General features: G+C 37.7%; 1 protein-coding gene across 3 annotated transcripts; it reads right to left on the reverse strand.

Annotated features, from left to right (window-relative positions):
* Positions 1–27,090, reverse strand: EXOC3 (exocyst complex component 3). Of its 3 annotated transcripts, none has more exons than XM_042798072.1 (13): positions 27,014–27,090; positions 24,352–24,536; positions 19,866–20,085; positions 17,346–18,027; positions 12,711–12,828; positions 9,806–9,931; positions 8,096–8,196; positions 7,498–7,608; positions 6,603–6,753; positions 5,322–5,444; positions 2,883–3,044; positions 1,333–1,460; positions 1–872 (listed from the first exon to the last, which is right to left on the reverse strand). In XM_042798072.1, the coding sequence occupies exons 2-13, from the start codon at positions 24,493–24,495 to the stop codon at positions 701–703; spliced, it is 2,238 nt and encodes a 745-aa protein (XP_042654006.1). In that variant the 5' UTR covers positions 24,496–24,536; positions 27,014–27,090; the 3' UTR covers positions 1–700. The 3 variants fall into 3 exon arrangements, with proteins under 3 accessions (XP_042654006.1, XP_042654007.1, XP_032860226.2); XM_042798073.1 differs by lacking the exon at positions 27,014–27,090 and adding an exon at positions 26,842–26,982; XM_033004335.2 differs by lacking the exon at positions 27,014–27,090 and adding an exon at positions 26,255–26,668.
* Positions 27,091–27,144: the final 54 nt, after the last annotated feature.

The following is a 27,144-nucleotide window of genomic DNA, read 5'->3' on the forward strand; positions in this document are numbered from 1 at the left end:
TTAAGGTAGCAATGGTTTAACATTTTACTGAACTGGTGGTGCTTTATGTGCTGTTTTTAGTAAATCAATGAAAAAAAAAATTGTACCTCTGTGTCTTTATTCACTCTGTAATCAAATTGCACGGTAGCAGTTTCATTCAGCCCCTTAGTCAGGAAACAGATGATGATTTCATAATGAAGTTTTCTGCAATAAACTATTTTACACCGAAGTAAGTACATACACAAAGTATAATGGGAAAGTGGATTGAGAATGTTAATATATGCTCAATGCAGTGCCAATATAAAGATTGTTCTAAAGGAGTCTGCTTAGGTATTGTAAGTGATGTATGTTAGCATATCCAGCAATAATACAGCTCTGTTGTTTTGGGTATAAATATCTTTATACAGTATTGCATTGCACCGGGCAAACATACTCCACAAGAAAAATGTATTTGCTGACAGCAAAAACAGCTGTAACAAATGGGTCGGTAAAATGCCCCCTGGCCATTAGAAGCTTCATTCTTCAAACATGACCTTTACATCCATCTTATTTCAGACATCTGATTACATTTTCCCACATCTGAGTCTTGAGAAAGAAACACGCCTAGCAAGTATCAGCGTGTACTGAACTTTACTCAAAATAGCACTGCGAAATTTGCCCTCAGGTATTTAAAACCCGTTGATCCCAGACCAGTAATGTCACACAAACACAGAGTTGTCAGTTACTTAAGAAGTTTTGGCACAGTTAGAGTAGGAACTGTAATTTCTTTAAAGATTGGCACATAGTTTGGATTCGGTTGGCTTGGACCTTGATCCAAAGTCTCAATGATCGTCTGCTTCATATCCCTGCTGGCATCGCCTCTCACTGTCAGCAAAGCTGCAATATGGTCATCCCTGCCAAAGGAAAATGGTAAAGCTGGCTTTAGTAGAAAACTCTGCGCAACCAAGATTTTGTCAGAAATACCACTTAGCTGGCAATCCTTTCACTCAGTTTCAGTGTGTACTTTAATTCTTAATCACATCTCCAGTCACTCAGAACTAGCTCTTCCAGCTCAATATAAAGCACTACTTTGGCTGCTCTTAGGACACTAAAACATATTTTACCCTCCCAAAACACAGAATGGAAGTATTTTCATTATTCCTCTGCTGTACCACCAAGTAATTCAGTACATGTGACTCCTAGTCCAGCTCACATACATTTTATATTAGCATTATTTTTCAGAAGAAAGCGGCTACATTCTAAAATATGAAAAATATGAACACATTTACACATTGTTTTAAAATTTGCCCAGGACTACATAGAAACTATGATGTTACCTATCTACCTTTTAACTTTGAGGGCAAAGAGAATTACCTGATATCTGGGTATTTACTGACTAAAGTTGAAACTTCCAGATAGAGCAGTGAAGGATCAGTTAGCTTGATAACCTCTGCAATGGCTTCAATGATGTCACAGAGTCCTTCAGTGTCCTCTCCAGAGCCCTGTAAGATGAAAAGTAATAAAAAAACCCCAAAACAAAAACAAAACAACAACAAAAAAACCCAATAAAAAGCAACAAAAAAACCCCAACCAAACAAACAAACAAAAAAAAAAACCCACACAAAACCCCCAACCCCAAAATAAAAGCAATCTCCTCAATATCTATCAACAATCCTTTAATTAGTATTTTGCCTAACAATGCTCTTGAACTCCCCAAAGAGCTGAATTTTCAGACATGAACAAAATATTTGTGAATTGTCACCATAAGCCTCTTCTCTCTTTCTCTGTTCTTCATCCAGAGATGAACATCCCACTCTCAGAATACCAGTAAAGAAAGCCCTGTCTTACAAACAATATGTTGTATTTATCCACACGGTGATGTATTCTAGTCTTCAACTTTTGCTAATTTGCCAGCACAAACATTAGGAATAACCGATGTGAAAACCAGATCTCTTCTGAAACGTTACTTAAAGACCAACCTTGCTTTAGCTCCCTTCTAGTCATCTGTCCACCAAGGCAGCTTTCAACAACTGGTCAACTGACCTGTAACATCTATTTAATCTCTGGACTATTTTAGTGCTGTTAGTTCCAGGTCATCTGGTCCTGCCAATCCAGTATTGCTCATTCCACTTAATCCATAACCTGTTTTATCAATGCCTTAATCTGAAACAGGTATTTCACAGAATCCCACGTAATGAAGGGCTCTGATGCAGGAGCTGCCCCAACATCTTCCACAGTGAGCAGAGATGAACACCGCTCCTTTCCACCCCCACCCCCACCCAGTTTTTCAGGCTTTATCTTTCTCTGCATTCTTTTGGCATTTTGTCATCTGTGGGCCCTAGGAGCTTTCCAGCAGATTCCTGCTCCTTATGCAGTTAAAAAAAGATTCGGTATTCATTTCAGCTCTACCCTGTACATTGTTTCTCAAATACCTTTTCTGGCCTGTCTTTTCTTATTTCTACTTCACTTTAAAGGGGGTCAACATACTTGTCAGTTCTAAATGAATACACTGCATGCTACTTAGCTAACAGGTAACTGCATCTGTTCAATGCACTACTGCCCTTTCTTCCAGCCAGGAAAAGTAAAGCCCAATTTTTTTTTTTTTTTTTTTAACAAGCAACTGCTTTTTTTTCTTTCACTTACTACTACAAAAACACAGTACCTCTTTCTGTGGGACCATTCACATATTCAGCTGCAGGGAGCTGTATGAACACAAAGCAGTAGGAACTGGTGCTCAGGAACTTTAGCAGGAAGCCTGGGTGTGTTCAGAAACCGTGCCCTCAGCTGGCATCCTTAATATTCACCAGTCAGCCAACATGCTGGAGACATGGAGAGCTAACTCTAGCCATTTTCCCCAAGCAGTAAACATGTCTGGTTTATTGTAAATTACCAGGTTAACAGCATTACCCAAAGAAAATACTTACAGCTGCAAGCTTCTTAAACAGAAATCTGAACTGTTCTGCTTCTTTGATCATTCTTTCAGCACCCTCTTTTCTCTCTTCTGCATTCTTGAAAGATATACGTTTTAACATGATAGCTCTGATATATTCCACAACCACTCTCCGATGGGCCTCAATAGTCATTGTCTGAAAGAAAAGGAAAAGGTGGTGGATTATGCCAGTGATACCTCCAAAAGCAGACATTTTTTCTTAGTGTTTGACCAACTATTAGGCTTTGAAATATGTATTTAATCACCAGTACAGAATTTTTGCTAACATTACACGGTTTGAGTGGCTTTAGATTTTCACAATGCTAACAGAAATGAAAATCTGTGCTTCCCTAGTGAAAAGGAAGTGCCAATTACAAGAAACAACAAAACCAAGATATCTCCAATGACATGTCTGAATTATTTTTGAGAAGCACCAGAAATAGAAGAACAAACATGAAATAATTTGGATGATCTTTAAAACAGACCTGTGTGCTCAGCCTTGTGGCTTTGCTCTTTAGATCTGGTCAAGGAGTTGCCAGCCATCACAGAAGCTTCTGCTGGAAAACTCCAGTACACTGCATAAAGCATTGCAAATCTTGCCTACATTTTAAGTGCTCTGGTAAGAAGCCTAGAGAGCCAGCAGCAATCACTTCCCCAGATCTTCCTTGAATGATTTGCTGTTCTACAATTGTCTTTTTACAGAAAACAGCTACTGGTGACTAAATGAAGCGTCTGGTATTGCTGCAGGAGTAATGCTAAGGTTTGGAAATAAAGAACAAAACAAAAACCCCAAACCTTTACATGTTTTTTCAACTCTGATATAAGGAGAGTCCTTAAATCCCACAAGTCCTCAGGTGTTTTTGTTTTCCTCTAAGTATGGTGGCAAAGTTACTTACAATTAAGAAAAAGCCTGCATAACAGGTAGCTACAAACTTTTAATCATATTTTATTAGCATATATCAAGCTTTAGTTTCAGTCAACATGTTCTTCAGTCAAAATTTTGGATAAATGTTTCAGGAAAGAAAGAAAAGTGGGGGGGAAGAGAAAACAACAGATTGCAAAGTACTGGAAGTCACAGCCCTCATCCAGGACACAGAAAAGAAGATTTCGAGTCCTGCTCTCGAGACTGTGCAGAAGTACCAGAGTTTACTGCTTGTTCAGGGATAGCTTCTCTTGCTTTGATGGAATTGATGCCAATTACACAGAGGAAAATTAACTGCACAGAAGAGACTGTGGGAGACTGCCATGTATGCCCCATCTCACTAAAATTAAGTGAAGAACAGCTCTACTAAAACTGAGAAGAACGTAACTCAAGAGCAGCCAACAGTGCAATGATGGGGCATTCACATTACATGCAGGGAAAATGGCAAAGCAGAATAACTAAGATCCATATCCCCCCTATTCGAGAACAGTGCCCTTCCCATTGGGCTATATTCTTTTTACAGGCACTCTGTTCGTGTGGCTTTTAAAAATTGGATTTTCAAAACAGGGTTAATCAAGAATATTTTCAAACCAGAGAAAAGCAGCCACACCAAACCAGGGAAACAAAAGCACATCCCATCCAGTGCTAGAACACATGGTGTCTCCTGTGGGAGATATTTGTGTGTTGGGAGACAGTGGAATAGCAGGTGTGATGAATGCCAAAAAAATGTGTTTGTCATCTTCTTCCCCATGAGTTGGCAACAAATGATACATAATAAAACACACTGGATTGTAAAGATTAGTATTAACACTTAAAGAAAACCACGTCAAGCACTATTACCTCACATTAACAAACCAAATCTGGAAAAGAAAGCTGTTCCACGGATACAGAATAATTCTGGGACCGACCTAACTTCTGTTGGCTGAAAATGCCTGTTATTCACTTACATAGTAAGGCCTCTAGGATCTGCAAATACTGAAGGTTAAGAGGTCATCAGAGGAACTTTGATCAGTTCCCTCTATCTGTTTAAGAGTTAAAGTAAGAAATAATTAAGTGTATTGTTAAGCCTTATGGCACCAACTTAACTATGCCTCATTGCAGATACTAGAATTAGGAATTACAGAACGTGCATTTTAATTACTGTTTTTTTTTATAAGTGTCCAGCAAAACTAGTTTCAGAAGAGCTAATTTTATTTGACTACAAATTTATGAGGAGAGGTAGAAAATTATAAGCTGGTAAGAATACAATCTAGTAACGTGCCGATACATTTTCTGGACTAAATCCTGCAACTCTGATCCATCTTTGACAATATTATATGGCTGTGAACAAAAAAGGTAAGACAGAAATACTAGATTCAGACTTCTTCAATAAGAACATTTTTTCATTTCCAGTGATGAATCAGTTCCAATTTCTGTATTCCAATTCTGAATTCCATTCAGTGTTCAGAAATTCCAAACCAACATGCTATTCAGAGTACACTAGCAAAGTATCACAGAACATTTTCCACCTACCTTTTTATAAGGCTTTTTTATCTTTGCAAAGTCATTGAAATAATCCTCTACAGTGACACAGATAGTCCCCACTGCATTAGACCCCAGCAACCACTTCTTTGTCATCAGCTCATTGAGATGTGGCTGAGAAGGTAATAAAAAACTGATCAGAACAGGTTTTTGACACCTTCATCGTATCAGTGCAGTTACAAAAAAATAGGAGACAAATTTAAGTGTCATACTTTTCTAAACTACACTCCTTCAAAAGGAATAACCAGTTAGTGTAGGAAAATGATGTGATCAGTTGTCAGAATGACAGCTGCCTCAGAGTGCTACCCTAACATACGCACTGGGTGTGCATGTACACCAACAGCACTAACACAAGCATTTGTTTCAAAGGAGTTCTCTAAAATCCTTTACTACATTCTCTATTTAAATGTCTATGCTAAATAAAAATTCCAGTATTCTCTACATCTACACACCTATCTTGCCTTGTTCTCCTCAGAGGAAAAAAATCTTTACCTATTAGAGCACAGTATTTTATAAATGATAATAGTGACATGAAGCTTGAGGTTAATGAATTTCAAAGAATGGTCATTAAAGTAGATGGAGTGTCTTCTCATAATCAATGAGCATAGTTAATGAGAAATAAAGGTTTTGCTTAAGAGCTCCAAGTTTAAAACAAACACTACTCCCACATCTTTCCTACTGTGAGTCATTCAAGGTGTTCACAATAGTTCAAAATATTATTGCAAATCTAAAGACCCGGAGCATCTTCACCTCTGCCATTTCTCTAATTTCCCTGCTTCCCTCCCCATACTCCCAGTTTCTTTTCAGAAATAAAAAGAACTCTTTTTTTCCTGAGGAATTCTACACAAGCAGCTAGAATTCTTAATCATGGAAATTTATCAGTCAGAAAGGACCCACCCTTTAAGGTCAATTAACTATCTTAATTATAGGTGTACTGCACCTGTATAAAGGTGATAATATCAGCAGTAGTTTCCCAAATAATTCCTAAAACTCAACTACATAAGACTGAGTACAATCTGGTAGAAAATATTCACTATATACAAAGCACTTGCTTGAAGTCATCCTGTGAAATATAAGTAAGCTACATTTCAGTCTCCTACATGCAAACTATACCAGTGAAGAACAATACTGACATTTACTGGCATTTTGCTAGCACATCACATATAATATATTGTTTAGCAATTGAAAGGCTTCATAACTATTTCATTCCCGAATGATTTTTCCTTATAAAATACTACCTTTTTTTTTTTTTTAAGGAAAAGCAGTTCTAACCTCTAAATCCATGAAGACTTCGTCTAGCAGGCTAGAGCATCCTTCTTTGGCAATGATGTCTAAAGTTGCATCCATGCTTGTATGACTGCTTGACAATGTGTCTTCCATGTCAATTTTCAAGTATTTTCTTTTCAGACTGATTATAGATTCTCTGTGACAAATAACAATGCTTTTCATCCACTGATGCAGAATTGCATTGCTAGTAAATTCTTTGGAGTGCATACACACAAATAGACATACTAGACAGTCTTATTTTTGGCAAGGGGAAATAACGCCTGCTGCTTGCTTTGGAAGCCTTAATTTACTCTCCAGAGTGATTTTAGAGTGATCAACCCAGACTGCTTGTATGTTGGTAACAAACTACTGCTGATCTGTAGACTTGAGAACAGCAGCAGACAGAGATGAACATGGGGTTGGATTGCTGAACACTGAAACACGAGCAATGAGGATTTCTTTCTGCTGTTTCGATACTCTTAATAGAGCAAGCTCTATCTTTACCTTCCTCCAGTTCAGTTCACCTTCATCACACTGCTTGAAGGTGAACTGTGGGAGATCAGATCTAAGAGAAGATGGCAGGCCCCAGTCAAACTAACTGAAATAACTTTTTCAAACTCTGAAAGTTGAAGATAAATTTTTCTTTGGCAATGAAATTCTTGGAATAACAAATCAATTTTCACCGGTGAGGGGCAATGGCTTGGCTTGCCAAGTGCAAGAGCAATCACAGTATCTGCCTCTTAAAAGAGCAATATATTTAAACCTGTTGTCTTCGTTTAGTCAGCTCAACTATCTTAAATGAAACCCTCTTTGCAGAGAGGTCTTGAGAACATGTAGTATTGCAAATGAAATATATCAGTACTTATTTTTCTCACAACACTGCAAGAACATGCAGACTTACTTAAAAGTTTGACAGTTGTTGATGACTGCAATCATGTATTGAACATAGCATTGAGGATACTGACGATTTTTAAGATGCTCTTCTTTATACAACTGTGCTTCCTCTTTATACCTGTAACATATACAAGGAACGGCATTAAACAGGCAGAAATCTGTAATAACTTAAGTAGACCTGTAGGACCAAACGTTTCATAATGGCCTGTCAGGTATTTAGAAGTGTTTTATAAAGGGCTTGTTGCTCATGTGATGTTTAGTCTCTCTATTCTGGGAGGAATCCAGCCAAGGAGGTGTTTTTTGCCTGTCTTATGAGAAAGAGATATAATTTTGAGATATAAAGGAAAGCATAACTGACTCCAAAGATTAGAACCATTTGCAGAGAGGAACTGAAAGTGCCACTCACCAGCACAGAACAACTTCTGCAGTGAAACTGGAAATGGGAGGAAAAAAGCAGGAACAGAAAAGGGAAGAAAAGCTTGCTTGGTGTGGATGTGACAGGGGAAAGAGAAAGCAATAAAGAAACACCCAAAGGCAAAAAGTACTGGAATTGTAGGAACAAAGAGAGGCAGGATAAAGCATTTCTATTTTAAAAATTATGTTACCTGGTTAGAAATGAATTCATTTGTTGAAGACACAGAAGAAGTACCTTTGTTTTCAAATCTTCATTTATCTGAGCAGCCACCTGAAGATTCTGCTCAAACATCTAAGTTAAAAATAGTTTAGTTATAAAGACAGGCATTTATCAGTGGTAAACCAAAGTCAAAACTCCTATCTTGCTGGAGACACTCACTAGCATCAGATCTACATATGCTTTTTATTTAGTTGGGGTTTGTTTTTTCTGTTTTTTTTTTTTTTTTTTTTTTTTTTTTTTTTTTTGTTGTTGTTGTTGTTGTTGTTGGTTTTTTTTAAAAAAAAAAAAACAAGTCCAGACAATTGCTGCTGACTAAATCAAAAATCACTATTTCCATAAGTGTGATTAATGAATTATTGACAACCATTATGTATGCTGCAGTTTTTTCCTGATACTGAAAACAGGAAAATTTTCATTTTTCAGCAAGGAATACTTAGTATTTTGAATTCATTAGGAATTCAGCTTTACAGTGGATCAAAGTTCTTAGGTCAGCTCCTGCAGCTAGTAATGAACAACCTTATAACTTGAAGGCCTTTCCTTTCCCCATATATGAAAGTAGTAAGTTTACATTAGTGAAGTAGAAGGGAGCCCTAAACTTTAGAAACACAACTAGGCACAAGATCTAGGTGACCTAAAGGGAGCTGTGTTTGAGAAGAGAGGGACTGAAAAGGAAGGGTACAGAGCCAAGTGGAAACATGAGTTGCTTTGATGCTGAGATGCCTTTGAAAGTTTCACTGTTCCATGAAAGTCAGCACTGCAGCCTTTGACAGCACAACTCTAGAGCCAATCAGCCACCAGTTCCTTTAACATCACACACTGTCTGAGAAGGATTAGATGGAGTCAACCTTGGTGCTAATACAAATGTGAAAGAATGTAGCAAAAATCCTGGTATAAGACAGGGAAAAAAAATGAAGCGGGAAACGAATTCAGGGAGAACACCTATCTTTCATTGAAGGTACCCAACACAATATTTGTAAAGAAAAATTAGAAAATTAGGATAAGCACTTGACGTTTTTCTGGTTGATAAAGATCACTTCAAAAAAAACTTTCCATTTCTACTAACAACAACAGGATGGTGCAAGTTGTTTTTTTTTTTTTTTGTGTGGCTTTTTTTTTTTTTTAAGATCTTAGAAATAGACTTATATTTTCTGGTTTGAGGATATTTAATAATATAGATGGGCTTTAATGTTCACTGAAGTACTGTTTAAACAGCAATATTTTTGATCTTCAACAGAACTTTTCTTTCCAGTATGAGGTGTTTGTATAATGAATAATTTATAGGAACAAATACATGCCTAACTACCTCAGAACCATATTAACAAACAATATTCTAATAACTTATAAACAACCCATCTGGTAGGCTTATACTACAAGTTTACATGAAGAGACCTAAATAAAATCAGTTAACTAAATAGAAATATCAACTAAATAGGCGAGGAAAAATATGTTTCTAATATAAAAAGAACCAAGTCTAAGTGTTAAAATGAAAAAGGCAAATAAAAACTTCAAAAGAAACGACCCCTTCAACTAGCCACTCTACAGGAAAAAAAAAAAGTATACTTCAACAGACACAGAAACAATGGAGTTACAAATAGTTTGGCTTCTCCCTCCCATCCCTCCACTCCCCCAAATACACAGACTGCTTCTGTAGATTTTCTAGACCCACCAAATTCTCTTATACCTGAAAAACAATAGCTGGGAGTGTAGTCTGGTAGTACCCATCTTGATCTGCTTCTGGTTCAGTTTCTTTTATCCAGTCTTTTTTATCTGTCTCCAGTGCTTTTCGTAACCAGCCAATGATGTTAGACTACATTAAGTAAAACAACCAAAATAAATAGAAGATTTTTTTTTTTTTTAACTTAACACAACAATCCCCACTATAATATTTGGAATAGCAGTCATTTCCATAATGAGTGGCATAGTAACAGATAATGTTGACCATTCTTGTCATCCCTACAGGACATAGGCAACATAGACAAAATTTGCATTGACAAAGGTTAGTACTGGTAAACTAGTGATGTAGTTTGAATAAAATTTAGGCACATTTTGGAAGAGGAGTGGTCCAAACACAAAGAGCAAGTCAGTTTGTCAGAATCAACATATTTACTAACTTTGGAAGCGTTTATTAAGCCTCAGGCTTTAGGTTTCAAACTGAATTTTTCAACAGCTGAAAAAATTAGGGTACTACTTAATGAAGGACAATTAGCACATATCTGCTTGTAGTTCCTTTTAACTACATTTTAGAAAACTGGTGCTTGTTACTGTTGGGGACAAAAACCCAGGAGTAGATTAAATGAGTTGCGTTTCTTGGGACTTAAGTGCTGCAGAAAATCATGATGGGATACAATGGTAGGCTCTCCTCCCATCCAACAAGCATATTACACAGCAAACAGACATTAAGAACAACTGTTTTTTAGAAACAGATTAAGCCATTTTTCTGGTCATTTGCATGACACAGATACCATGGACATATCTGTAAAAGTAGGGAGTAAATACCATCATGTTTGCCAAATATGTAATTAGATTTTTTGATTTCTGTCAATCTAAAAAAAAATTATCCCTGTTTTCAAAGGGTTGAAGGTTTCTGCCTCTTTTCTACTTTGTTCACATTTAGTTAAAACCTCTAGTAATAAAGAAGTTCATACTTCTTTCCAGCATGTGACAGGTGTATTAGTGTGTCCTACCATGCAAAATTAAATATGACCAGTAGACATATACAGAAATATCAAAAAAGTATAAAATAGGTATATTTGTTTATTTTTAAACGGTGTTTACATTTCGTAATGTATTAAATCAGTATCTTTTGGTCAAAGCTCCTATCAGCAGATATGACAATGGAAGAAACTGAAAGCTCTACAGTCTTCCTGCACAAGAAAGGCTGTCGACCAAACAGACCTGTAGTTTTCTTCTCTTTTTGACTACAGTGAGTGGCCTGTCAAGTGCTGTACCTGCTAAAGACATACAGCACCATCTTCAACTACATGAAACAATATACTATATTTTTTCCTCATAAGCATGGAACTGTTTGTGATGAGGTATGATTTGCAAAGAAGAATTAATCTTTTAGGTCAGCAGCCCAGGGCACACCAACATTTTTCATCTTAAGATCATCACTCAAGACATTTTTTCAAGCTGAGGTGTTTCGGGGAAAAAAAACATATTAGCATTTTATTTCTTGTGAAAACGACACATTTTTGTTGACTTAAATATCAATATTTAAGCTGACCATCACAATTAGGACATGCTTTCATTTACTCAAACAGAACTAGTTATAGTTTGTTTATAAACAGTTTTAAACACAATATCAAGAGAAATAAGAAGTGTAAGTAGGAATATGTGGAAAATTCGATCAGGCTGAATCCTGTGAAACAAATAGGCAGTTTCAGTATTTCTTGCCTTAAAAAGAAGATACAGCCAAAGATCAAAACCAGCAAAAGAAAACCACTCTGTGTTTAACAGAATAGCAGCTTTGCTTTATTTTATTTGTAGAATATAAACACAATACTCTCTATAATATTTTTCAGTAAGCAGGGGAAAAATATTTTTGAAAAGCCAATAAAGGCATATTTTTTCATCCTAAGAAGGGACAAAATTAATTCAAAGGCATTTCCAGAATCAAGCCAAAAGTAGCTTGAGAAAACAAACCAATGTTTTTTTTGTCCTAAAGGTATGTGCAGAAAAATAAACTTGCATTGAAGTCCTAGCAAAGCTAATGTGAAGCAGAGGCTCTGCTGCCAACTTCCTTGAGATATAACAAGAGCAGTCCATATTATGGTGACAAGTGTTAAGTCCAAGTTGTTGCTATTGCTGGACATATTTTGGTAGCTGACACATCCAAAGTAGCAGAAAATTTCCCTCCTCTGCCTGGCATAGCTCCTAAACTTACGAGGAGTAGGAATTCAATTGAACAACGTAAGAACAGCAAGTTTAAAGTTCCAACTACCCCAACACCCAGTCTGAGAGGCAATCAACAGTGGATCTTTAAAGAAAAATACATTTAAAAAACTGACAATCACATACTGATTCCTTTGCCATGCAGTTGACCAATTTCTAGTGATTCTTAGGATGACCAAGAAGCAATGTATTTATATTTAAGATGCACTTGAAATGGCATCCACAAAAGAAAATATGCTCATGCAGTCAACAGGCATGAAAGGAAAGACTTAAAAGAATCAAACTGGCAAGCATGAATATTCTGATTACCTTGAAAAGATCACATCTGCATCAAATGTTGACAGAGTTACTAAAGAGACCAGGCTGCATTCAGTGGCTTTTGAGTATAGTAATACCTAACATATTAGCATTGTGAATTTAAACATAAACACATGAATTCTTTCCTTTCTAATAAAATATGTTTAATACAGTCTGTAAAGCATAATCATTCCTTTAAATGTCACAATTCACATCTATAAAATCACCTGATTATAACTTCATAAACCAACTATACATAGTATATGAAAATTTATAAAAGTAACGATATCAAGTTTACATTTCTCACATTAGTTTCCTCTGATGGAGGAGCAGCACTGAGGCACTAAAGCAGCTATAAATTCATCTGAAGGTGTCTTTGCATTATTATTACTCACAGTAAGTGTTGACATATATTTGCTGAGAAGCTGGTCTACCACATTTTGCGAAATCAGAGGATTCAGAGAATTTACATCCACTTCAGGAGACAGTTCTGAATTTCCCATCATCTCTGTACTAAGTGTTTTAAAAAAAAAGGCATTACATATTAGTTAAAAAAAAAAAGGCAGAAAAAATTAAAAACTATGCAGATTATTTTGTATGACCACTGTAAAGGGCAATGTTCCAATATCTGTATGTTTCAAGAAGTTCTTAATAGTAACTGCAACAATAAATGCATTTACAAGGAATGTAAATAAAATTATATAAAAGAAAGAACAGGATGTAAAAGCTATAGTCCAGCATATATTAAAAAAACGTTACAGACATTTCAAACATTCAACCCTTTGATGTGTTTCTAACTTTTATTTATGAAAATCAGGTATTGCTTAAGATTGAATAAAAGCCAATTGGTTCAATCTGTGGTCTCTTAATAGGGGACATTTTCATGTGTGTCTTAAATTTCAGAGGTGATGACAGATATACTTACACATTCTGAATTTCAGAATGGGAATGATCAGTGAAAAGTACAAAATACTCTGCTGAGTTTCTCAGAAGAGCTTCTGGTATGTTACTTGTATCACATCCACATCAAAGCTAAAATATATTAAAAGAAAGTCTACAGATGCTTCCTGTATTGGTAGAGAATACATCTAATTTAAGAGGAGAAGGCATCTTGCATGCCAACTCAAAAGTGCACTTCAGGAATACTGTATTATAACAGCACTATTAGCTATACTTGCTCGCAAAGGAAAGTTCTTTCTAACCCTATAAAATCAAGAAACTAGAGCAACCCTCAAAAATATTTTGACAAGGATTATATAAAATTAATACTTTACAGTGATATTTTGCATCCATAATTCCTAAGGTTATATAGAGTTACTTGTGTAACTCAAACAAAAAAACCCAAAGCTATACAAAGCACAACATAGCAGGAAGTCTTAATATTTCATGCTCAAACAAATCAATAACTCAAAACCACACTCTTCAGAGAGTGCTTTATTAACAGTTGATGGAATTATATTCAATCATATTAACGTCAGTTGTTTCACATTCCATTTCTAGTGTGCTTTTCAGAAGGAAGCCACAAGTTCTATATTTGCAGTGGTAACTATAAAAAACAAATAGCAAATAATAAAAAGAATTCCCGAACAAGTGTTTAGTTTGTGTATTTCTGCAAGATAAAGTTGTTCTCTGGGTACGTGCAGTGAGTCAGCACAGTGGTGCTTCCACATCACGAAAAAAAAAAAAAAAAAAAATCAAAGCCCTAAACCTATACTCTGGCTAACTACTTCAATAGCAAAATTCTTGTCTTTGAAACCATAAAAGCTACTGTAACTGAACACTTTACATTTGTAACATCTTCCTGAGCCTGTAAGAAAAGAGACTGGAGATATTTTAAGTGGCTCAAGCTATTCAGAAAAGTGAATTCCATTCTCTTGCTGTTTACATAAAGAATACACATAATAGCAGGACCTACTCTAGGCTTATTCAGGGGAAATGTGATAAGCTGTTTATGGCACTGTGCCATATTAGAAAATATTTCTAGCCTCATTATACTACCACCATCTGTACTTCACAAGGCCACAGAGACTTTAAACCTTATCAACTGAAACCCCAAAACAGAGATCACAGGCTCCTACCTCTAGCCCCCAAAGACAGAAATCATTCCTATACACAAGTTCTCTTTCCCAACTGCCACAACTCAAGTGTCTGGGGGAAAGGACGTGATAGGACAACCCTCTTAAAAGTGTCAGGAGGCTTCTAACCATAGGGAAGAGTTACTTGCCTTCAGCAAAAGGTTTATAATCATGTTGAAATTTCAACTAGAGATGTATTATCTGGAAACTAAATTTTAGAAGACTTCTATTCTGCCTCCTGTACCAGGCTTGCCACCAATCCTGCTTTGTTTTGTCAAAAAAGGTACTTGATCTAGAGACAGCATGCAACTAGATACATAGCACCATTCCTCTGAATTAAGATTGTTGACTTCTACAGCAATGTTAGTGAACTCTCTTAACAGTTTTGTCAACACTTCATCAGTACCTGATAAAATGATGTTGTGAGTATGGGCATCAGGATCTTACACAACTTATATTCTTCCTAAAACACAGATTAAGTCCTGGTCCCAACCCAGTACAGATTTAGTAATAGCAGTATGTTTCCAAAGCTCTCATTGACTTAAATGTGAGCCAGAAACACATCTAGCACAGTAAGCCTGCATCCCATTCAAATATTAAAGGCTACTATTCCACATGGAGCATCATGTTACTTCTCAGCTATGAGCTGAATACAGTTCTAAAAACAGCTTCCAATACATGCTCTGGTAAAGTAGAACATGATTATTTTAGAATTCCTATCTTGCAAATATTATAAACAGAAGCTATGCGTGGCTTTCTTATCAATTCATTACATGGAAAAAAAAATCAATGCTTCTCTTAATTGGTCTGTATTTTCTCAGCTGGTTTTGAAGCGCAGCTGTAATTTGCAAATACAAGTACAAATCTGTATGTTCCCTCTAATATTCAACTACATTTAATGAAAGCAGAGAAAGGTTGGAAAGGACAAAACTGTTTTCTACCATACAGCGTTCCACAGACATGAACAAGGAATGGAACAATAGCTTGGAACCTATTTTTCAAGCAGGGAACAGATGGTGAAATATTACAGAAACACAGGTCTCATGACATCATGTAGGCCATCCTCCTTCACAGTTTATCATAAACATATCCTTATAGAGACCCGTTTATCATATTATTAAGAGATGTCCAGTGACTGAGATTCGGTAAGCTCTGCAAGTACCCTGCTTGAGCACTTTATTTTTCCCACGCACAAGCCTGAGCTGATTTCTTCTTCCACTGTCCACTGCAAACATACAGAACAGCTACTTATCATTCTTTTTACAACAGTTTATTGTAATCTGTAAGAATACAATTACTGTACTACACTCTCGGGCTTTCCCCCCCTCCCGCCCCCCTTCTTTTCTTCTGAGAGAAACTCAAAGCCTTAATTTCTTCCTGAGATACTTCCTGTAATTTCCATCACACTTGTCACAGGGACATACATGGGGAAAGTGCATTTTCAGATACCTTGTACCGTATCTATTCCTCTCACTGCTTCACTTCCTTTCCAAGATTTTTGCCACCAGGTGCTACAAGCCATGTAACCTTCTTTATCATGACTGATCCTTTTTTGATTTGTTTGCTTTGTAAGCAAATGCAATGCTGGCTTTGCTCCCTCCTTCTGCTCTTTCTATGACAGAATACAGGGATTGAGAGATTTTAGCTTTGAATTGTCTAACTTAATAGCAATCTGCTCTACTTTCTGGAGGAAGGGCAATTTTAAGACCTAGAATTGTCTTACTGGAGTATTAGCCCCAGGACATAAATGAAGAACCTGGGCACCTAGGGCCATGCCCCTATAGGTAGAGGGATTCACATATTCCTGATTATCAATCATTGTGGAGTTATTCCTCTGGCCTTCTATTAACAATGAAGAACAGTCCAATGAACTCGGCTCCTTTAATTTATCAGTAGCTGTACCCTTATTAGTAACTGTATCTCTCGGATACCCTGCATGGGTATGCAAGTATGCATTAGTGCAAGAGAAGCAGGCATGAAAAGCAGGACTTCGCAGTGTAGAGCAATGTGCATAGTTCTAAACAGAAAACGAATCTTAAAGCTGGTTATAAAAATTCTACAGAACAGTATTATCTCCTACCTATTTGCTTTACAGTATTATACTCTAAACCTATGAAGCATCCAATTTGTCAAACTAATGAGATTGAACAATTGAAGACAGCAAGAATGTACACAGTGCAGACTCTGGGTCAATGCCAGCTATTGAGAACAGGATTATGGTCATGAGCCACAGAAAGGCTAGCACTACTTCTTCCCGAACAAGTCTGCTCCCCTAGTAACTACATGCCAGCAAAAACTAAACAGTTGCCATTTGAGCTCTGGAGGATATAAAAAACAAGACAAGACATAATGCTTAAGTTATCCCAACAAATCACACCACTCAAAAGAGTTTAAGAACGTCACATAGACAACCTGTAAGCAGAAATTCTTCTAAATAAACAAGTCACCACACAGTTCTCAGAGAAAATCTGAAGGAAATTACTACATTCTTTTCATTTAACAGCAATGAAGCAACACAAACAGTCCCAGACTCTGTAAAAAAGAACAATAGAAAGTTAATAACCATACAAATATTCTAGGGCTGTGGCCAACAACAAACATCGTTTCACACACACGAGCTCTTAGTCTACTCTGCTTTTCCCAATACTTCACCAAACTGGCACACCAATACATGGTGACTGTAGCATCAAGCAGGTCTTTAACTGCATTAAAACTTTAAGCTTACAGAGCTATTAAAAAAATAAAATCACATATTAGAAAATACAAACAAATTTGAAGGTGCAATCCCCTAAAAGTAAAATGCATAATAAATATCAACCCAGCAAGGTCTTTACTATTATTCCTCTTCTGGTTTTGGTTCTTATATGTTAATAGACATGCAAATATTAGCACATAAACTGTGTTTTGTACACTTACTCTCAACTACTGCTAACAGAAATTATGAGGGGACCTTACCTTTTGTAGGTATTTAAAACCCAAGTTAGAAGGCTAACAATTTCATTTGCTTCCAGATCCTCTGCAGCAAGCTCCTGCATGCGTGTGGACAAAGCCTGATGGTACATGTTTAACAATTTGTTGAAAATGTCATAATGTGGAGGGAAGCATTGATCCAGCAGGGTTTTAGCCACGAGCAGGTCATCAAGGACATATTTACGTATGATTTCTAGATGGCGTACAAGCCACATTTTGTCAGATTCTCTAGTATCTGCTTGAGTGCCTTCAATGCGTGTGCTCACAGTTCTTTCCAAAATGTTGAACATTTTTTCTTTCCACTTCTTTGGTCTGCCAGGAGGTATGAACCCAGTTTGCTTTTTCCGGTCTAACATGCGCCTGTCAATTTTCTCCTCCCTCTCAATTATCCTAACAACAGAAACAAGTAAGGTTGGATCTCGACGGACTGTAACAAGAGATCTTTGAACCACCATCCAAAGTTGCTTTGCCAGCTCCTCAGAAAGTTTCTGCATATCCCCAAAGTATGTATGGATGAGGTTCATGTCATGCGTGTTTTTGCTGTCCATGCGATACTGCTCATACATCAGGTTATCGCGAGAACACTCTAAATCCATCAGTTTTCGATGAGCTTGCAGAAGTTCTCCTCGCTCAATCAGATCTTGGGTCTCCCTGACTATCTCTGGAACTGAAACAACAGCAAAAGAGAAGGGAAAAAAAAAAAAAAAAAGTAAAACACAATCAAAATACAAAACGTGAATACAAGACAATAAAAGCATTAGGAAACAAGCTGGAGAACAGCTGTAGTAACTACTTTGAAATAGTTTAAAGGAAATAATTTTGAAGTATAAAAAAATTGACAGTAAATGCTATTTATCTTTGTACTTTACTAACTATAATGCTCCATTTTTATCAGTGGCTAAACAAACTAAGATCCTAGTGCCAACAGAACATAATTTCCTTTCTCCACCCTTAAGGAAAAAAAGTCCATGAAAGTCTACCATGAAACAAATTTCAGTAAAAGCCTTTTGTGTAAGAAAGCTAATAACTCGCCTGACTAAAAGGCACTTACTCTGTGGAACCTGAGGCTGTTACCTCCTTCTTGAAGGAAGAGTTTTTGCCTGCCTAAGGCAGAGAGAAGAACAGGGATAATTACTTACGCTGCTAAACTGTTTAGAAGATTATTTTCTTTATTATTTTTCAGTATTTGAGGAATACTATAGAAGAAAATTAGGATCCTGGTGGGGAGAGAACTGAAAATCTCAGCAGAAAAACTGTCACTACAAAAAAGGCAGCCAGTGATAAAAAAAAGGTTTCAAAAGACAGTTATACACAATTATTAATCATGATGAAAACCATTTGGTTTACAGAACATTTGTGTTGCTCCGAGTGAAGTTATCATCAGCTATTTTGTTTAACAATCCTGGGGGGAGATGCTTCACAATAAAACCCTCTCAGAATGCCAGAAAACAAAAGGCTTATTGTCTCAATTGCATTCATCAGTGTAAAAGAAAACAACAGCCCCAAAATAACTCAGCACTGGAACATATAAAATTTTGTTGTATGTAAATTGCATGTAAATATCACTCTTTTTCTTTAAGTTGCACACCATATCCCAGTTTGATACTGTAGCAGTTAGCCACACTCTCACAGAGATTAAACAAATCACGCTGGTATGACTGGGAAACAATTTTTCTTTATAGGTACATTTTGAGAATTACTATCAGGAGACGAGAGAAAAGACTATTTAAATAAAAATCAAAAAGGGTATGGTAGGTTCATCCCCCATTATAGGGGTAAAAATCTTAAAAATTGCTTATCAGCAGAAAAGTCCTGTCAAGGAATTCACCCTGATTCAAGATGAAATGGTAGTGGACCTTTGGCTGCATAAAAGGACAACAGTAATCCCACCTTCGTCATCTTTACAGTGTCCATTATATCACATCATTCTTACTTAATTTTGCAAACTGCCACAGTTGTGCAGTGCTGCAAGGAAGAAGTGTCTCCCGCGTACAATTTCTTTATGCATGGGTTGGTTCTGTGATTGCGCTGCCTGAATCTGAAGCAAGGACCGTGCACAGTTGAAACTGAACTTTAGGTAGTTTAGACTTACACTTGTAACATTAATGGAAAACCTCTAGGCTCCTAACTATAGTGTGAGAAAGACTGCCAGGGAATCTTTGAAGTGAGATCTTACTGCTTCATATTTTGCCTTTGTTTGCAAAAGTTTTTCACTTCCTAAAATCACCATCCCTGCTACCGATTGCTAGCAAGAAGCTTCTTTGTGATTTATGTTTAATGACGCTATAGGTCAGATTAGAAGTTTTTACAGCACAATTTAGACTCAATACATATTTAATGGTTACCAGCTACTTCTCTGAATGCGATATGCAGGTGATTCTTCCTTAATTCTTCATTTCCAGTGAGGTTTAAATTTCTTGACATTACTTGACGACTTTACAGCTGTTAGTACCATTTTAAAGTGCTTTCAGTATATGATGGATTACATAAAGAACATTAGATTACCTGAAAAGATGTTCTTGAGATTTTCTACAGCAGCTGCCAGTTGGCTGTGTTGCACTACAGCATCCTTAACATCCTTGAGGTTTTCTATGGTGTTGATGCTCTGTCTCCAGTCCTTATTGACATCTATCAAAGACTGCTGAATGTCCTTAACATCATTCAGTGCATTGTGCAGTTGACTTAAACCTGTTCGTACTCCATCTAACTGTGACTGGATTGCTGCCTTAAACACAAATAAAGAGACAAACACAAATAAAGAGACAAACACAAATAAAGAGACAAACACAAATAAAGAGACAAACACAAATAAAGAGACAAACACAAATAAAGAGACAAACACAAATAAAGAGACAAACACAAATAAAGAGACAAACACAAATAAAGAGACAAACACAAATAAAGAGACAAACACAAATAAAGAGACAAACACAAATAAAGAGACAAACACAAATAAAGAGACAAACACAAATAAAGAGACAAACACAAATAAAGAGACAAACAACGAACTCATATTAATCATTGTAAGTTCCATATTTTCAACAGTTCTCAAGAATTAATTTTCATTTCAGTATCTCACATTTTTAGAGGAAAAAAGCCCTAAAACTGAAAAGGTGTGTGCACATATAATTTTTTTTCAAGTTCTGAAGCTGTACTTAGTTTTAAAGGACCTAGATACAACTGGTTCACCTGCAAAGCTATCATAGGAGCCTGGACAGATAGATCATAATCTTTATAAATCTATATTAAACCAGGATCATGGGAAGGCAGAATCAGATTTCTTTGCATTTCCTTCATAAATTCATTCAAAGGGGGATATCGGAAGAAAACTGATCCAGATGTTTCAACAGAATGCTTGGTATGTACAGATTCACAAAGCGTTTTAATAAGACAATTACACATTTTGATTGGCAACTGAAAATGTTCTAAAGAAAATTAAATTATAAAAAAACAACAACAAAAAACAACCAAAAAACCCACAACCCAAAACACAAACCCTCCCAGCCTGTCATGTCTGAAAGTGAAAAAATCAAAAGGAATTCAGTCAAAACAGAAAAGAATAAAAACTCAAACTGAATAAAATTTCAACATTGTGAAACACCAACAACCAGACCAACAATCTAACTGCTAGATTATTTTTGCATAAATTGCAGTTATTGGTATATATCTATCTGTATGTTTATATATAGCAATATATCTCTTGTGACAGGTGACACTTGAAACAATGACTCTTCAAATAGGCTATTAGTCCTGAATATCCTTTAACAGTCCAGACATATTACTTAAAATACATTATAGTGCATACCTGAGTGAAAGAAATCAGATCAGGTTTTCACAGCAGGTTTTTTATATATGTATTTTTATATATGTACTTTTAAAAATATGTGTCTAAGATTAGATTAGGTGAGTGGAAAATGAAACTGGAAATAACAGATTCAAAAGACAAGTCAAAGGCAAGACATCAGTGAAAACTCAGTTGCCTATCTCAAGGACTTGAAGTAACCAATAAAGAAACTAGACACTAATGGTTTTGCTAAAAATCAAACCACATTTTTTCCCATGCTTTTAAGGCCCAAAAGCTTGGCCAGTCATGGAACTTTCTGTCTGATACCAGAAGCCAAAGAGGAAATCCTGGTAACTATGAACAACATTTATTATGTTTTAAATATACTGGAAAGTCCCAGAAAAATGCAGTGAATCTTAAACTACCGCTATTTATGCACTTTCAAATTATGACATGCTGATTTTATTGATAAAAATTTATTTTCCTGTCAGACTCTGTACAAGTAAGCAGTGGTAAGGCATTTTTATACGGTATCTATCTACAGAACTGCTGCATTAACACATTTTTCTCCTACAGGAACTGAGATCATTTCAACACTCAAACATTCAACACGATACTCAAAACAATCTTCTGAAGCTGCCCATAAACTATTTGTAAAATCACATAACCATTAAATGTTCAATACTTCTGATTTGATATTGCAATTTCTTCTGAGGCAGATCTTTCAAGTATTACATATTCAAATTTCTGTCTATATAACTTTTGCAGAAACTTGATTATGTTAAACAGAAACAATCACTAATCTTGGTCACTGACACAAACAGCCAAGGAAAATTCTAAAAACAGACATCCACCCACGTTCAGTTCATCTTCTAATTATCAGCTGGGGTTGGGAATTACTTCCTAGAATGCATATTCGTATTAGATTGGACTGATGGTCACTGTATTAAAAAAAATGAAAAAACCAACCCATCATAGGAACAGGGCTCAAAACTTCATTCTTATCTCAAGTGATAGCCCTCAACAGAAGGACATGGAACCAGGATCCTGGCTGCCTGATCTCCCTACAGCCCTATGGCTCAAATTCACAACTGCACATCAATGAAGACTCAAAAGGTAAAGGATTCAAGCATGTCCATACTCAGGAAAACCCATATCCTAGGAATGCTCTTAGGATATGTATACAGTATTTCTTCAGGGGGAGAGGAAACCAAAACCCAAGTTCTCCCATTGACTAAGTGCACAAAGATGGCTGTAAATGCTCATAACTTTTCACGCTCTGGAATAGAGTCCAAGCAGCTTTTTGTCTACATTTTAGACCGCAGAGCCCAGAAGTACGAGCCTACAGTGCTAGCTGGTTCTTATCTACCCATCATTTCAAAGTTCTGCTACTGATCCTTAAAATACTGCTTCACTAACCGCCACCAGCCTCACATTAAGCAGATGAGTTTGACACATTTCAAAGCAGTTTTTCCTGCAAGAACTTATATAACACAGGAAGAAATGCAGAGAAGGATATAAGAAATGGACATCACTAAATATGCAGAAGAGGATATAGAGAGATGGGTAGCATAACCAACTGGAAGAGATGCTGGGGTTTTAGACAGAACACCATTCCAGATCTCTGCTGCTTCATCCCTGTAAGTGACACAGAATTACTACCCTGGTTTTCTACTCTTCACCCTTGATTGACTCGATTATCTTGATTCATCTGAAGAAAATTATGACAAAAACGAAAGCATATCCAGTTAGAAAGAAGCACCAACATGTTCACACTAAAAGATTTACCATGTGTTCAATCACATACACGAAGCAGCTGAGGTTTTTCAACAGTAATCCAACCTGAAAAGTCAGCCATTCCTCTGGCTGATGATCCTGACGCCCTTGTCTCTCCATCTTCCATACATACATACAGTTTCAATACAGAGCAAGAGTATTTCTTACATCCTCTCTGTACTCCCACCCGTTATAGTAATTCCTATTGGAAAAAACTGCTTTGCTAGCCATTGCATCACTAATGATCACCCATTTCAGAAATGCATCCTGAATGGATTAAGGGGTATTATACTTCTTTTTGGAACAGTTATGTCTGACCACCCATAGATGACCGGAGGTAACTTAAGGAAAATGACAAGGAAACTAGCTATAGAGTGGATTTAGGCATTTACAAGACTTAGAAGGTTATGTTTAGTTATCACTGTCTATAGAAGCAGCCAGTAGGCAAATGACTGTGCTCAAGTATTATAAACAGATCACAGTAACTAAACAGCTGATCCATTATTAACAGACCCCACTATATGCTTCCTCTCTTAAATCTGAAAAGCCCAGTCCAAGACATCAGGAAAAATCTGGTTTTATGCTACAGACAAAAATTAACATGTAATTTGCTAGCAGATCTTTTCACTGTGAAAGAAGACATGCTCTCTTCTACTTCATGCATTCTCCCGCAAAGAAGGAGCCATCAAATAGTTGTAAGATAAACTAACTTATTCTGAAATGTAAGATTAGATACAGTATATACCAGCCATTTTGATCTGGTAAACCCAAAAATATTTCCCAAAACATTTTTCTAAGGCTCTACTCCAATTATTTAATATAGTGGTCTGAAATGACTGTTGGCTAGCGAGTACCAGTGGAGGAAGAAAACACAGAATTCAGTAACACATAGATACTAACCACAGGATGACCTTACTCATATTTCAGGCTATGTCTGTGTGTGTGTGCACTCACATGTACACATGTGAAGGAGGGGGAAAATGATGAGGTACACTTCTGCAAGAGACTATAACCTGATAGATTTTAGCTATCTTTCATAAGCCCATGTAAAAGTCAGAGACTAAACTGACATCTTTTTCAGACAGTGTCATCAATTTTTTGTTACAAGTTCAGTATTCAATCATTAAAACATAGGTTTGTTGGCTGACAGGACACACAGCAAGAGGGTAGCTGTCCATGGATAAACTGTAAAGTTATAGGACATAAGAACAATTGAAATGTTTGACTAAAATTCCAGTAAGATGTACAGCGTTATCTTGCATTACTTTCAGAATGCAAAGTTTCTGGTTTGGACACAGAGAAAAAAATTAAAGGCCATGGTTTAAAGCTATCTGGATGAAAATGTAGAATCAAAAAACCGAAGGGGAAAAAAAAAAAAAGAAGGTACATTCAAGCTGCACCACAGATACTCAGGTTTCTCAAACTTTGTACCTTGAGTCGAGCTTCTACTGAAGCCTTCTTACGTGCTTCCCTCCTGCGATACTGCTCCACTTTATCCAGCTGATCAGGACGCTGAAGCATTCCCGCTACTCTCTGAACAGCTGTTGCAACTGCTTCCCTATCCGTTTCCTCCATTGTTGATTAGGACCTCAAAATGCCTTCATAATTTAACAGTACTGAAAAGAAATAGAACATTTTTAGAAAATGTTTCCTTTAATAGGTATATGTAATTTCAAAGTTAACAACTGGAGAACCAACTTTGGCAATAAAAGCAGTGCGACTTGACAGAAGCATCATTAGACCGCGTTATAAAAAGCAGTAATCAGAATTCTACAAGAATCACATCTAAAGCCACTCAACTGTTTCGTTAGTTTACCTGAAATGTTCTCTCTAGTTACTGTTTTTACATTTATCTTGCTCTCTGAAAATTTGCATTAAAGAAAAACAAAAGACAACAACAAAAGAACAGCAAATCTTCATTTAAATAACAGATTCTATATAATCCTAGAGTATGTTTGCCTATTAAAAGGAGAATGAGACAAGCATAAAGGAATCTTGAAGCAGGCCCAAGCAAAAATCCTAACTCTTCCTGAACTAGAATCTGGTAGAGCTGACAGAACCATAGTCCCCCTGCAGAAATAGGTCAAATTTCCTTCCAAAAGTGGAGAGAAACATAGCTGTAGAAGCTCTAAACCCAGAGACTTAACTATAAAGCATTTCCATTTCAACTTCTGATGGATGATTTTTTGATTTCCTACTCATTTTCAGTTCTTCTCACAATTATCAGTGCATCAGAAGTGAAGGCATGAAGGGAAAAATTAACCAAGTATTTAATCTACATCTCCAGCAGAATTTCTAGTGAAGTCAAGACATGCATGTAAACTAGTATGCAGAAAAGGTAAAACCTGCTGGCCATCAAACCAGACCTCTCATAGGCAAACTGATGTTCCACCCAGTCTCTGAACAGCTACCCTGAAAGCCAAAACCTCCCTTTCTTCATCTACTCCATCTTTTATTGCTGAGCACGACACTGTACGTTATGGAACTTCTCTTCGGCCAGTTTGAGTCAGCTGTCCCACCTGTGCTCTCTCTCAACCTCTTGCCCATCGCCAGGCTACTCAAGGGAAATGCAGGACAGAGTAGGAAAAAGAGAAATCCTTGAGGCTGTGCAAGCATGCTTCAGCAACAGCCAAAACACTAGTTGTTATAAGCACTGTTTTAGCCACAAATCAAAAACACAGCACGATACAGGCTCCTATGAAGAAATTTAACTCCATCCCAGACAGACTCAGTACAGCATTAGTAGAATTAGTCATTTTAGAACTTAATGGGGCTAAAAAAGATTCCAGGCAAGTTCTGCTCATCTGTAAAAACCTATGTCTCAGGTTCCTTCATCTAGTATTTCACAATCTCTATCTGTAGTACCTTCAAAAATTACATCAATAAGTATGCACTTATTCCAGAATTATTTTTACAATGTAAACTCATGTCCTACTTTACCTCCTCAGCTGTGCAACCATACCCACCATGTCTCTACTAATGGCCTGTTTAGCTCAAATGATGTTTGATTGCTTGTTCCACATCTCAAGGTGCAGGACCTATTCTTATCACTCACACCTTTAAATTAACACTCTGATTTTGTTTAGCCCAATCCACTTCCAAGTTATCAGGACTGTATCTATGTTTTTTTAATAAAACTGTTATTTTTAAATATGAATTTGCTACAGAAATGGTATCTACGGTAGACAGATTTATACTGAATCACTGCCTTTATTAACAACTCTGAATACATGCAACAGAGTTACAACAGCTTTAACCCACACAGCCACTACCCTGGTACATTAAGTAGACGTCATGAACAAAATTAGTTGCCAGTGCACCGTAATCACTTAACTGATTACATATGAAGTTGCTGAGGTAGACAGGTTGTTGCACAGCTGCTATTCCAAAGGAAGAACAAACTTTAAGAAACCACGTCAGCTTTATACACAGCCTATCAGCCAAAACCACGAACATCTTCAGAGCGAAATGCTAGAAGACGTGAACAAAAGAAAGTTCCCGAGCAGTCTTGCAAAGACTTCAGCTGCAAGCACACCCTTCTCCTCGGGACTCAGGCTCCGGCCGGGGGAGCCAGCGGGAGGCCCCCGCCCCCTCCAGAAACGAGCCCCTGGGCTAGAGGTGCGCGGCGACACCCAGGTTTGGGGCACGACCCCTCAAAGCAAAGCTCGGAGAAAGCCGCGGCGGCCCCCGGCCCGCAGCGCCAGCTCCGCCCGGCAGCTCAGCTCCGCCCGGCCGCGCTCGCTCCACTCGAATTACTCGCACCGACGCAGGTGCCCGTCCCCGCCGGGCACAGGCCGGAGATCTGCCCCCGGGCGCGCAGGCGAGGCCGCGGCCCCGCCACGCCGAGATCCTCCGGCCTCGCCAGAAGCCCTCGGAGGGCGGCCGCGCCGGAGGAGCCCTCACCACCCCCTTCGGCCTCGCCGTCCCGAGGGGCTCCCCGGATCGGATCAGCCCAGCCCGGCCCGGCCCGGCCCCCGCTCCCCGTTCGTCGCTAGGCGCGGGTCGGCGCAGGCAGCGGCAGCCGGCACTGCCCGGCCGTGGCGCTGGCGCGGGGCCCGCGGCGGGGGCAGACGGCGCCGCGGCTGCCACTTACCGGCTGCAGCCCGCCCCCGGGAAGGCACTGACAGCCCGCCGGGGCGCATGCGCGGGGTCGCACCGCACGGCCGGCGGCGCGCAGGCGCAGAACGAAGCCCTCCTCCGCGCTCCGCTCTGCCCCCGCCGCCG

This window comes from Tyto alba, unplaced genomic scaffold (assembly GCF_018691265.1).
Source record: "Tyto alba isolate M040663 unplaced genomic scaffold, T.alba_DEE_v4.0 Super-Scaffold_27, whole genome shotgun sequence".
NCBI classification, from domain to species: Eukaryota; Metazoa; Chordata; class Aves; order Strigiformes; family Tytonidae; genus Tyto; species Tyto alba.